The sequence below is a fragment of the Diadema antillarum genome, unplaced genomic scaffold, assembly GCF_040938485.1.
Source record: "Diadema antillarum isolate AM-2024a unplaced genomic scaffold, OU_Dant_1.0 seq00001066_RagTag, whole genome shotgun sequence".
Lineage (NCBI taxonomy): Eukaryota > Metazoa > Echinodermata > Echinoidea > Diadematoida > Diadematidae > Diadema > Diadema antillarum.
This window is the reverse complement of record NW_027271892.1, coordinates 472,576-486,891: the sequence shown is the minus strand read 5'-3', so window position 1 is coordinate 486,891 and position 14,316 is coordinate 472,576. Positions and strand designations below refer to the sequence as shown.

Below are 14,316 nucleotides of genomic sequence, written 5' to 3'. Positions count from 1 at the left end.
ACGTTTAAGTCTTCCAGGAGCTTAGTCCCATGTACAGTATAATGTGCAATGTATTACCACACAGATTAATGGCAGAGGGCGCACACAGTTGTGATAGGCTCCTGAGTGCAAGAAGCCAAAAGTGAAGATCGTCATTGATAATGCATCTGTCAAGAGCAAGTGCTCACATTTCACAACTCATCTGACATTTAGACTTTTATAAAGAAGAACTCTGGATGATTTTCTGACTTTTGCATCTAAACATCTATATATTGGTTATACCGAGTACAGGGTTACAAAATTTATAGTGATTTGGGTAAGGAATAAGAATAATTTCAAAATTTATAACCATTTATGAACAAGAATGATGACGTAGCAGCTTCAACATAAGAATGCAGGATTGGGTGCTCATGGAAGTAGAACAAAAGAAGAAAGCATGGATTAATTCTACACGGGTGAAGTTGTTAAGCAAGTGGTTTTGTCATGGAATCACGTTGCTACATTACTGGAATATGTGTCTCTAATGTCATAATCCTTGTTCAATGCAATTTGTTAGGGTTTTTTCAGATAGTGGTTTCTCTGCTCAAGGACCACAATAAATTCCATGAAACTATATGCGACATTGTCAATTTATGTACTACATGATGTGAAATCATGAAAATCGTCTGGAATTCCCCTTCAACAATGATGTCAACTGAAAACAAAATGTAGAATGCAATCAGGCAAGTCTTGTTTCAGGGTTTAGGTGATAGCTGGGGTTCTTTTGGGGTTCCTTTTTTCCCCCATTATTTTAGGAAGTGAGCTTCATGCCAACATGTAACCTTAAGCTCATCATTATCCTTATCTCCAGTAAAAAATGCAAACTGTGACATATTTTTTATGCTTGGATTAGTTGTTTTACTAAAATTATGTCTTTCTTTCAATATTCTTTTGCAAAAGTAATCTGAAAAGACTCTTGTATGATACATACAAATAAACATACTTTGCACTATGTTGTTTTTTTTTTCATGAAAAAGTACAAAAATGTGTTCAATATATCAGTGTTTATAAAGAGCACTGGCATCTGAGGATGCCAGCTGCAATGTGTATTATATTTGCTGGAGAGAGAAAATAAAAATACATATGACAGATTACAATGTGCATTTATTATGAAATCTAAAAAAAATGTATTTTTGTTTTTCTTTCTGTCTAATTATCTTGATTGAATGAGATATTTCTTAACCCGTTGAGGACGAGTCCCAAGAATACTCGGGCAGGTGTCTGTGGGAAATGCGTTTTATAGCAAAATCAGTCCGTCCTCAACGGGTTAAGAAAGGGACAAAACAAAAGCAGCATCACTCTTTTAGTACACTAAACCAGAAAATATGAGATGTAAATACACAGACACACCCACACATACATCTATACATGCAGACACAAACACATACTGGGTACATAAATGCATACACACATACACACAGACAGGCATTCATACATACAAACACAGACACCCATTTATACACAAATACATTCAAACGTGCAAACAAGCATGCACTCTCATAAACATACTAAAGTTGTATATACATGTAGATGTACATACACACAAATGACTGTACAAAATAGACAAAGGCAATAATGTAATACTCGTGTTTAAGACGTATTCCGTATTCAAGAAACATGCTGGTTTCTACTCAGTAAAGAAGGCTAAAAACTATACAGCGTAAAGTCAACCCATTATACATGTGCAATGAACGCACACAATAAGGCAGGGGGACACTTCTTCGACCTTGGTCACTCTTGTGTGCATTTACAGACTAACTGCATCTTTATAGAAAGAGATGAAATAACAAAGAAATCGCATACACAGATCTGGTGCTCACCCCTCAGCCCCCCCCCCCCCCCCTCCCCTTTTGTAACAACGCCAAGTGAGATTGTAATCTGTGGAGCAGGGACTTTCACATTCGCATGGATGTGCATTTCTTTCACACTGACTTGCCATGTTGTCGCCCAAGTACACCAATCTTGTCTCGTTATAACAAATGCCTCGTCATCAATGTACTAAACGATGACACCAGCTAACTACAGTAATGGAAAATTGAAACCGCTGATTTAACCCCAATAAAAGGGATGTAAGCAAGTTTGTCATACCAGTGTTTCCCAGTGGGATCATTTTTACAAGGGCAGTGTTTAAGGGGATAGCCAATGTAAATATAAGTTAGTCTAATAAGAAAGAGCAAAATATTACGAGTTCAACGGTAAAAATTTGATCGAAATTGGATGAAAAATAATTAAATAATGACATTTTCAAGTTTTGCTAATTTTTCAGGAACAGTTCTTGAATGGTCAATATGAATATGCAAATGGCATAAGTGAGCATGTCATTCCCTCACAACTTGCCATATACAATTGTAGTTTGTACATAGAATTTTAAAATTTCCAGTTTGTCATTCAAACACCATTATGCCCAAGGCTCAATTCCTGATATCTAACTGATCACTATTCTGAAGTTATTCAACCATGAATAACATCATGTTTCAGACTTCAATGACAGAAACATTGAATTTTTGCCATTTCTTTGTACACAATCAATGGAAAATTGTGAGGTTATGACATGGTCAGCTCACTCATTTGCATATTCACATCCACTGTACAAGAACTGTTTTGCAGAAATTAGCAAAACTTCAGTTTCATAACTTCCTTATTTTTCATCCGATTTTAGTCAAATTTTTACCATTGAACTCGAAAGATTTTACTCTTTTTTATCAGACTAACTTATTTTTGGACTTGATTTCCCCTAGACTGCAATTTAAAGGCGCATAGTCCCGGTAGTGTAGAGGGCGCTGTTGATGATACTGTCGATCACCGTTAGCATTAATACGAAGATTGCCAAAGTTGAGCTGTCATCAAGAGTAAACAAGTAGGTGTTGCTAAGTAACGTTGCCTTCGTTGTCTTCTCTGCGTATCACGCAGTCTGTAGTAATGCCAGGGTGCGTGCATATGTGCCTCTCAATATGACATCACAAAAGAAGTTTGCTAAAGCTGTCAGCCCCCTCAGCCGAATCAGACCACTGACTACAGTGGATTGGACTTCTTCGTACTCGGGGAAATGGGCCAAAGCGTAAGCGCTAAAGAGGAGTCGATAGCATAGGTCTCTATAGGAAACTTGCGCCGTGCGCCCGCGTACGCATTTGACTAAACCACCAGGACCATGTGCCTTTAAGGACATCTAAATCTGCATAACATCTTCACTGTAGCCATGAACCTGGGATGGACGAAGATATTATTCAAGTCAGAAAACATAATTTTTCTATGTTTTGCCTGAATTAACTCTCCCTGACTTGTTCTGTGAAATATACACAGTATCATGCGTAGAAAAATACAGTGAATAACAATCTTACTTGAATACACACCACCTGTGTACATATATACATACAAACAGACATTTTTTTTTCTTCTTCCAACGGTGGACTGAGGAACGATAGAAATTTGGTCTCTTTTCTCTGACAGTGTTAATAGAATGATGCAAAACTTCTTGCATCCGAATGGAAGTCACTGGATTGGTGATGAGAGTATCAAAAGTAGATATTTCACACATTTTTTTAAAATCTGATTCAATGTAAAGGGGAAGTTTCCCCCAAATATACATGTGGATTGAGTGAATGCAGCAATATCAGTATGTGAACTTGATCAATATCAGTAGAACACATCAATGAAGTTTGAGCAAAATCAGACAATCTGTTCAAATGTATAATTCAAGCTGTGGTGCTGCCATTGATGGATAAGAAGACTACACCAGATTGTGAAGTCACTGCAGAACAATGATGTAAAGAAAACACAAAGAGAATTCCACAAAATTTTACATTCTGTGGAAAAGTACACATTCCTTTGACTCGTTATTAACATACAAAAGGGTAACATTATTCCCCCTGATTTCTGAAAGAGGTAAGTCATATGCTCATTCATGATGCTTGAGAAATGAAATTTTCAAATTTTCATTCCACATGTATACTTGGGGGAACTTACCCGTTAATTTCACCATAAAGCTTGAATACTGCATGGTGTATACAGAAGCGAATCATACCATTATTTCAAACTACTGCCAGTAAACAAGTTTAATCTGGTACAAAAATAAATGCCTGTAGTTATGTCCATGTTGACAAGTCACTGCCTTCCATGAAGCATTATACAATAATGAAAGGTGCATTTCTGTTTTGTGCAAACCTCACTTTGTCATGTGAAAAATACTATTCATTAATCTGTGATTGGTGAATTCTGTGTGTTTGTGAGGTTCATGCCCAATGTGCACTATTTACAAGCTGGAATCATCTCCAATGAAGTTGAAAAGACTAGACCTCTACATCACAACTGCATCATATCGCGAGCCTCTTAGAGTTGCATTCTACAATGTGCAAAAAAGAAAAGAAAGAGAAAAGAGGCGTGATTGCCACAATCCGCCAGAAAATCATCACAAATGTTGGCCAGAAGCATCTGATTTGGGACATCTGAAAAGTACCAGCCTTGCTATTTCTAAATATCAAACATAATATCGTCGCTGGGGTGATAAGACCTTGTATCTACAATTTTGGTGAAAATGAGTTTTTTGGATTGATGGTCAAATAATGGATTAAGTGATGTCCTGTCCAAATCCCAACTGTCTTACTCCAAAAATGAAGCCACCACGGCATGTCAAAGGAAAGGCTATCCCATTCGGTATAGTGCTTTGGCATGTTTTTTGGCTCTCCTGAACATTTGACATTTTGTAGATACGAGGTCTTATCACCCCAGCGACGATATAATCCCCTTCTCTCTCTCGTCTCGTTCACGTGGTGAGTAAAAGTGGCGAGATGATGAAGTAATCTGACTTGAGAATAAAGAGCGAGAAGGTAGTCAAAATTAGGCAAACAGTTCCTCTGTTGTCTTGGAGACTGAAAAATGGATGCCTGTATCTGCTGGTATGCCTGCAGTCAGATCACAGCCAAAAATTTGGTATAATAGCGATAGCAGCATCTTTGCTGTGTTTTCACAAAAGGAAAAGAAAAAAGATCCTTGGTTCAAAGCCTTGCCCTTGCACATTAGCCAGCATTTTTACATTTTTTGTTCTTTTTTTTTTTTGCGATAGGCCGCTAGCATCCTCCTCTTCATCTCTCACTAAATATAATGATTATTACTCTACGACCACGCAAGAGCCTTTGGCACAATTGATGAAATCCATGGCTTGTGATCATCGACATGTTGTATGTTGGTACAACTGAATGAGATGACACTAGTAGGAGACGGAGCTGTTGCTGCTTTCTTCTTATCACTTGCCAGCAATGTATGGCACGTCCATCTCGCGCTCGATGCCAACGTACTTCAACGCATCCGTGGGACCGTATCTGCAAATATTGAAAAGAGCAGCGAATTACGAAATAAGGCTTAGAAGATATTTGCCACCCCCCCTTCCCCTTATTGGCACATCAAATACAGTATAACATGCTTGTTGTTGATAGGATGTAAAATGCATGGCCTGAAACAAGACTAGGGAGTCTGTTAAAGAAGGTGTAAATACTCACTCCTGAGTGATACACGCCACTAAAACCAAAACAAAACAACATGGCTACCAGTTGAATAAAGGCAGCCAACGGAGCTGCAAGATTATTGCCTGAGTATATTGAGTCCAGCATCCACACTGTTATCCTGCTATGCTAATCTAAATGTGCACTTTTGATAAAACTTTCACTTGCTTGCTTTTTTTGTATATCATTTTTTTTCCCCCATTCTTTAAAAGTCCACTTGGATATGAAGAGGAGTTGAACCCTAAAAAGGGGGGGGGGGAGATCCGTGCCCCTTGACGTTTCATGTAATAATTCTGTAACGCGAAAAGGCCTCAGCATAAAGCTTCTTGACTTATTTCTTTCAAGTCTTGCACAACTTTTGAGACTAAATTTGCCACATTTGCACATACTGTTACAAAGCCATGCCCATTTCTATAATGGCATGTCACCTCGAATTCCTATGGAAAAACAGTGCTCTGTCAATAACCTCATAAAAACCTATTTTTACAATTCATCACTTTGATTGATTAAATTTATGGTAATTATGGTAGAAAAGTGGTTCATGACATTTTCCATTGAAAAACAAAGAAAAAAAAACAAAGAAATTCCAAAAACAATGAAATACATAAGAATTTAATGCCTCATGGAAATTTTTATGATGTAAAAATTGTCGAATATGTTAAAACAAACATACAAACCAAAAAAAAAAAAATAGGGGGGGGGGGAAATTAAGCATAGCAAAAAATGCCCAGCCTGTTTAGGGTTAAGTTGAAGCAACTCGTGGACACGGCTCCACATACTCATTTGTTGATAGCTAGCTCCTGCTGAAGGGCCCACCCAGTTTCCAATACAGTGCCATTGGGTGCCATAAGAGAAGCAAAAGAACATCGAAGCACCATGAACTCTGTACTGAACATATTTGCTCCGCCACAAGTTCGTGTCGGAAAATCTGCCGAGCCACTCACCTGTAGTCGAAGAAGAGTTCGTCACCAACCTGAATGTTGCGCTTCGCGAAGATCCCGATGCGATGGTCGCCGTTCACCATCATCACTGAAATCCACAGAGAAGAACATGTTGGGAATGACACTTTTTCCGGAAGATATTTTGTGCAAATTAATTAAATTCTTGCGTCGGGTTGTTTTTATTGCAACTGATTGATCAACATAAAAAAAACCCAATTCAATGGAAGAATGTCATTAATTTGAATAGATACACAGTACCCGCTGCATGCTATAAGGATTAAATCCACCGCTGGCTGTTGAGAGGAAGCTTGAAGATGCCTGTCCAGTGATCAGGAGGTCGTCGGTTCAAATCCTGCCTGAGGATGTATGCCTATGATATCCATCATGAGTCTATTCATGACTACTACTCAACGTATGTTGTTGGTGTGTTCTAAAATCTACGACTAGTTTAACAGAGATGGTGTAGTGTCCGTTCTAGTACTCTACAGAAGGGATGTTGGGATGCGTTTTGATGGATGGACAACCCAACACAGAATGTCTCTGGAAGTGTGTATAACTCAGAGGAAAAGAGACTGACAGCACATACGAAGAGATGTGAAATTTCACCAATCTGTACTTCTTTGTGCATCTGTATTTCTGGTGTGCAAGGGAGTGTGCATCACAGAGTGACGTGGGGAAAGAAACGTTACCTTTGGCAAAACAATTTGGATTGTTTGAGTGGTTGGCAAAGCGAATCTTGTTGCCCTTCCTCGTCGCATCAACGACAAAGTCTGAAAAGAAAGGTGGAAAGGGTAGATTGGTCAGGCATCATTACAAGCCAAGTGTGAAAAGACAAAATGGCTGCTTCTTTAATATCCAATGCTGATCCTACCAACATATCTGCACCATCTAATGATGATCTGAGTCACAAAACAAATACCGTTTATGCCATGTACAATGTATCTAGAGAGTCTAAAATTTTCGCGAATCGGGACTCCCCGACGATTTCGCGAGTGGTTAAATTCGCGAATGTGGAGTACTGTGCTGAATGGAAAATAAATCTGAGCCACGTTCATATCGGGATCAGAGTTATTAGTTTTTGCGTGTCTTTGATTTAGAGGAGAGCACCCGACCTGCGAAATTTGCAGAAATGAAAACCTCACGAAATATTCGGTCAATACAGCAATGAGTGATTTTTTGAAGTATTCTTTTTTTTTGGGGGGGGGGGGGGGGGGGGGTAGAGCCTTGCTGAAAAAAAATTCTGCCAAAAAATATTGGTGGGATTTGGTGATACTTTGGTAGCACTTTGGAGATTTAGAGTCAAGATTTTTACGACCTGGATGTAAGAAAGATAAAAATCCCAAACCTCCTTTTTAGAGTCTCTTTTTAACAGCACAATGCAATATACTTTCCCCATCTCATCCATCTTCTGCTTTAGCAATCAGACACATCTTAGCCTGTTTAAGACTAGTCCCATGTATACTTGGGCAGTTGTCAACGGGAAATGCGTGTTGTAGAAAAGTCAGTTACAGGTGTAGCTACCTGATGGGGACTATAGTCCCCATCTGGTTGAACTACTAAACATATTTCATCTATTCACTCATCTGACTTATTTGTTTTTCTTTTATTCCTGTCTCACTGAAATGATAATGCTCAAAGAATCCACATAATTGCAAATACAGCCCGACCTCTCCTATCCAGCCTCCCTTTATCGGGATCTCTGTATTATCCGTATGCATGATTATGGTGCAATTTTTTTTTTCCCAATCTACTAATTATGGGGAAATAGGGATTTCAAACTCAAAACAAAACTCCTACACAAACTCACATGAGTTACACATTATTCCCAACATGATTAACACACATTCACATTTAATTTTCATCTAAATAGCATGCAATTAGACATTCACTACCCCCAAATCACGGCAAGAACATGGACAAGAAACTTTTCATTAAATCAGGGAAACATGGTACAGGCGATCGTTCATTGAGCAAAATCTGAACGCAGACCAGCTGACAAGGACGTGACATGTTCACAGAAAATTGATACACGTACATGTAGCTACCATTGAGTAGGCAGCTGCATGTACTAAACACAACAGTGAGTCTCCCATATCTGGCCAAATCCTTCATCCGGATGAGGGCATGACATGTCCGGATAGGAGATGTTGGACTGTATGTCATGCACTGGTACCAGGTAATGCATCTGGTAATCAGGATTAAAGGCATATCATGACAAATGCATGAAAAGTAAATGAAAAGATCTAATGAAGCACCACCATACAAGAAACAATGTTCAGAAAATGATGGCTGTAAGATGCGACTCACCGTTGTTGAGGTTGAAGAGGAAGCTGCACATATATTTGTCGTAGACTTTGCCTCGTCGATCCGCCTCCTCCTGGGATATTATCTGTGCAAGATAGACGTTGAGACGATGAGAGTTAAAGGGGTGGTAGTCTTGGTTTAGATGGGGCTGCAGGTTTCCAGGGTTTTTTGTGTGTGTGTGTGTTTAACAGATAATGAGAAACGTCTTATGAAATATGACAGAACATGCAATTCTTAGAGGCATTCACAGTTTAACCGATGAACATAATTCACGTTTGAGGTGACTTAACACCACATATTGCCCCTTAGCACTGTTTGAAGAAATACCCAAATGTTCATGGGAATAGAAAAAAAAAAACAGCATGGTAAAAATGATATGAAATAGCCTACAAGACGCAGACTGACAAATACATAAAAACACATGGGCACACACCTACATGTAGCCTTTCATTAAAAAACCCCCACATATTACAATGTATATGGACGATGCACCCATTTACACACAGACACTCAGAGACCGATTGAGTACCATGCATCCCTGTCACTGTTCGCCAGTCATCCTCAGTGGAATCATTTAAAACATCTCTAAAAACATACCTGGGGGGTGTTTCATAAAGCTGTTCGTAAAGTTACAAACGACTTACGAGCGACTGGTGATCAGTTCCTATGCTGAATTATGGAAATTCTGATAAATATAGCACATCAGAACTGATCACCAGTCGATCGTAAGTTGTTCGTAACTTTACGAACAGCTTTATGAAACATGGCCCGGTTTAATATGTGGTAGGAAACAAAAAAGTGAAGATGTCATATATTTCCTTTTCTTCTTAATCTTCTTCTTTTTTTCTTTCTCTTCCTAACCTTAAAGACTAAAAGCGCCATGAGCATCTTTTTGATTGATTGCTGTGCTATTGTTGAACATTGTTGAACAAGGTGCATTATCGTGTCAAATGCCAGAAGTACAACTTGTAGATGGTGAAGTCATACACCACTAAGAGATTAGTCGGGAAATGACCAAATGACACCATTTGATGTAACGACCGAGGCTGACACACACTCACCTCCCCACAGTACTCGGAGATGAACTCGTTCTTGGCGACAGAGTCCGTGATGTAGATGCCCCACCCGGCAACGTCCGATGGGGCAAGGAGGAGATGCTGCACCAAAGAGGAGAAAAGACAATCAACAAACTGGTCCTCATCGCCTCTTCAATCAACTTTCTATGACAGATAAACTTACTTTGTGCACTTCTCCTGGCATCTATGACCTGTTATTTTTACTGAAAGCTAACAGGCAATCAAGTTTACAGCCACAGTACAGAATGGCACAAAAGTCACTTTGGGGCCAATCTGTCACTGCAGCAAAATAAAAATGATTAGAACCCTTTCCCCACAAATGAGCGGAGACAGCTTCGAAGGAAGGAACAAAATATTGAAGTATCGTGAAACAATACTGTCCATTTAGCTCAATCATTTACCCTTTATCCAAGTATTTTCCCTGTTAGATTCATACATTGCTCAGTAGTTCACTTCAGTCTGTGTTATATGCACGGATTAGAAAGGAATGTAGTAATCAAATGGAATGGAATGGAATGGAATGGAATGGAATGGAATGGAATGGAATGGAATGGAATGGAATGGAATGGAATGGAATGGAATGGAATGGAATGGAATGGAATGGAATGGGATGGAATGGAATGGAATGGGATGGAATGGAATGGAATGGGATGGAATGGGATGGGATGGAATGGAATGGAATGGGAGGGAATGGAATGGAATGGGATGGAATGGAATGGAATGGAATGGGATGGAATGGAATGGAATGGAATGGAATGGAATGGAATGGAATGGAATGGGATGGAATGGAATGGAATGGAATGGAATGGAATGGGAGGGAATGGAATGGAATGGAATGGGAGGGAATGGAATGGAATGGGATGGAATGGAATGGAATGGAATGGAATGGGATGGAATGGAATGGAATGGAATGGAATGGAATGGAATGGAATGGGAAGGAATGGAATGGAATGGAATGGAATGGAATAGAATGGAATGGAATGGAATGAAATGAAATGAAATCAAATGAAGTAAAATCAATTGTATTCCTTACCCTTTTCCATCCCCTCTGAAGACTGACGTTCTTGCAGGAGATACTTTCACTGGTTGATTTCTCGGTGAACACACCTGAACAGGACAGGCGGAGGGAGAAGATCGTGTGAGGAAAATTAAAGGGATCGTATAATTTTGGTCGAGACCTAACTTCTAGTTTCTAACATTTTTTGGTGAGATAAAGAGAAACCTCTTACGAAATATGAAAAACATGTAATTCCATGAGGAATTCAACATTTATTTGATGAAAATTGGTTTTGAAATGGCTGAGAATCCAAAACAGAGGGATCCTAAAATGTGGGACCCACCTTTTATTACAATCGCTTTGTTTTACCTTATTTTTGGATATTTCAGCCATTCCAAACTTGATTTTCATTCAATAAACTTTCAATTCCTCTTAAAATGGTATGCTCTGTACTATTTCATAAGTGTTTTCTTGGTATCTCGCAAAAACATTCAAAGCCCAATTCTCATCTCCACCAATACTGTACCATCAGGACGATTCTTTGCAGTAGAAAAATAAACAAAATAAGTGTAGTGAGTTACAAAATCTTGCAAAAAAAGTGACAAAAATATATAAATATACAAGAAAGAAATTATTGCAGTGCATGCCTTTGCCACACAACTTTCCTAAAAGCATATGTCAGAAAAATGCATGCATGTATATTTCATTTAAGCATGCGAGAAAACATGTCTCTCATTTATGTCTCCATTGTACAGGGATTCTGTACAAAGTCAGCTACCAAGCTCTACAATATACTGAAATCTATCACTTGATACTTTGTTGCAACTACACACATGTCAAGTAGTTTGTTAGCCCATTTCATGTTATCTGGGTTCATTTTTGTCAAATCTGTATCAAATTCACGAGAAAGACTCATTTTTGGGAGTGCGTGCTTGCGAGTGCGTGTGCGGATAGATGCCTTTCTATTTCCCGAACTGACACGGCCACAGAAGGGCCTAAGCTGCTGATCACAAACAGCCGAGAGCCACTCACTCGCCCCGCAGGTCTGGCAGAGGTCCGGGTCACACTCCCTAACAGCGAGGTAGCAGGGGCACTGCTTCGTGTTGCACTGGGCCTTGCAGCGACACCCCGGGAAACGGTTCTGGCCTGACAAAATCATACAATGATAACGACAACAGTAACAATAATAACCAGTGGCGGATCCAGAGGGGGGCGCACCGGGCGCGTGCCCCCTCTTTATTTTTTGTTAGAACAAATGAAACTTTGTAAAGGCGGCTCCCCTTTACGGAATTCCTTGATCCGCCCCTGATAACATCTTTTACAACAAGGAAAAGTAGAAATTACGCGGTGCGTAATATATGTCCCCGCCGGAAGTAGCATCTAGTAGCAAAATGTACAATATAGGTAAAAAGATGAAGGTCAAAGGTCAAAGAAGTCAAAGGTCAAAATTCTATGTAGAAGTTTTGAAGCCCTCACCTAGTGCCATCACATAAAGCAAACGGAATCGAAATCGGGTTAGAAATGGCGAAGGAGTAGCATTTTGTAGCCAATGTACAATATAGGTAAAAAAATCAAGGTCAAAGGTCAAAGAAGTCAAAGGTCAAAATTCTGTGTAGAAGTTTTGAAGCCCTCACCTAGTGCCATCACTTAAAGCAAACGGAATTGAAATCGGGTTACAAATGGCAAAGGAGTAGCATTTTGTAGCAAAATGTACAATATAGTTCAAAAATCAAGGTCAAAGGTCAAAGAAGTCAAAGGTCAAAATTCTGTGTAGAAGTTTTGAAGCCCTCACCTAGTGCCATCACATAAAGCAAACAGAATCAAAATCGGGTTAGAAATGGCGCAGGAGTAGTATTTTGTAGCCAATGTACAATATAGGTCAAAAATCAAGGTCAAAGGTCAAAGAAGTCAAAGGTCAAAATTCTGTGTAGAAATTTTGAAGCCCTCACCTAGTGCCATCACTTGAAGCAAACGGAATTGAAATCGGGTTACAAATGGCAAAGGAGTAGCATTTTGTAGCAAAATGTACAATATAGGTCAAAAATCAAGGTCAAAGGTCAAAGAAGTCAAAGGTCAAAATTCTGTGTAGAAGTTTTGAAGCCCTCACCTAGTGCCATCATATAAAGCAAACGGAATCAAAATCGGGTTAGAAATGGCGAAGGAGTAGCATTTTGAAGCAAAATGTACAATATAGGTCAAAGGTCAAGGTCAAAGGTCACAATTGAAATTCTGTATAGAAGTTTCAAAGCTCCCATGTAGTGCTATCATATAAAGCAAACAGAATCAAAATCGGGTTAGAAATGGCGAAGGAGTAGCATTTTGAACATTTTGATCACACACGGACGCACACACGGACGGACACACGGACACACGGACGGACACACACACGTACGGAGCCCGTTTCATAGTCCCCTGCTCGAACTCGTTCCGCAGGGACAATAACATCAAGACGGTCAACAGGTGCAATTAATACTGATGGGACCACTGAGGCGCTTAAGGTATTAGACACTAAAACATAAACTTCCAAGTTCAAATCCCGCCCAATGCATAAAACATCCTTCTTGGATGGTTTTTTTTCATGATTTGTAAGTGCAAGTCAGATCATCAATATTGAGCTCCCAATATCTCCACCCTATCCCTTGAACAGTCGAGATAAGACTTTCAGTGTCACTGAAGTCCAGTAAAGTCATTAAGATATTATGTAGGTTTTCATTCATCCAAGCAGTATGATAAAAGCACATAACTTAAATCTGTCGAATGGACTTATAATTGTACATGTGAAAATCACGTAGAGAACAGCTTCGGGAATGCTCGCCAGCCAGCCAGAGCTGAAGTGACTCAGACGAGTCACGAAACTGTTCTCTCTGTGATTGTCACACAAATTTACATGCTTTTTAAGTCATCAAGGTATACAAATGTGGAAACGCAAATACTTCAAACAATTACGGCTCTATTTCCAAGTAAAAATATAATACATTGTGCATGACATACTGTTTAAGTACTTATCTATGCATATACAATCTCCTCATTTCACAAGAATTAGGGTTTCACTAAACCATTCAACCACACTTTAATACTCTGCTTTGTGCCACAGAAATTCTACCTTGTTTGTGGCTGGGGGATGGAGGTCCCCCCCCCCCCTTTTTTACAGAGGGTGTAACCACTTGCCTCCCCCCCCCCCCCCCCCCCCCCCCCCCCACTTATTTTATTACCCCGGAAGTGGTGGCACCCAAAAACAAAAATAATGTTGTCAGCCAGTGTCCATTGGAAGCCCATTGCATGTGTTACCAAAGCTATTTTTCTTTGTCAGCTGACAAAACCTTGAACTGGAAGCGCGGTAAGGGTGTTTTTTTTTTTTTTGGTGTGTGAGTGTGTGTGTGTGTGTGTTTGTTTGTTTGTTTTTTATTTTTGCTTGTTAGCTGATGAAATCTAGGAAGTGGCAACAGAAAGTTGCGCTGAAGGCCTTTTATTTTTCCTTTTTTTTT

The 14,316-nt window shown here is 39.4% G+C and overlaps 1 protein-coding gene across 1 annotated transcript in view; it reads right to left on the bottom strand.

Moving 5' to 3' along the window:
- Positions 1-5,202: 5,202 nt before the first annotated feature.
- The window catches only part of LOC139743305 (histone-lysine N-methyltransferase EZH2-like), a 28,933-nt gene continuing 19,819 nt past the window's right edge, over positions 5,203-14,316 (bottom strand). The window contains exons 15-21 of the mRNA XM_071653798.1: positions 11,864-11,977; positions 10,868-10,941; positions 9,820-9,915; positions 8,762-8,843; positions 7,144-7,224; positions 6,458-6,542; positions 5,203-5,333 (exon numbers count right to left, since the gene is read on the bottom strand). Of these exons, the coding sequence (XP_071509899.1) occupies positions 5,258-5,333; positions 6,458-6,542; positions 7,144-7,224; positions 8,762-8,843; positions 9,820-9,915; positions 10,868-10,941; positions 11,864-11,977 (608 nt within the window). The 3' untranslated portion in view covers positions 5,203-5,257. The remainder of the gene's footprint in view (positions 5,334-6,457; positions 6,543-7,143; positions 7,225-8,761; positions 8,844-9,819; positions 9,916-10,867; positions 10,942-11,863; positions 11,978-14,316) is intronic.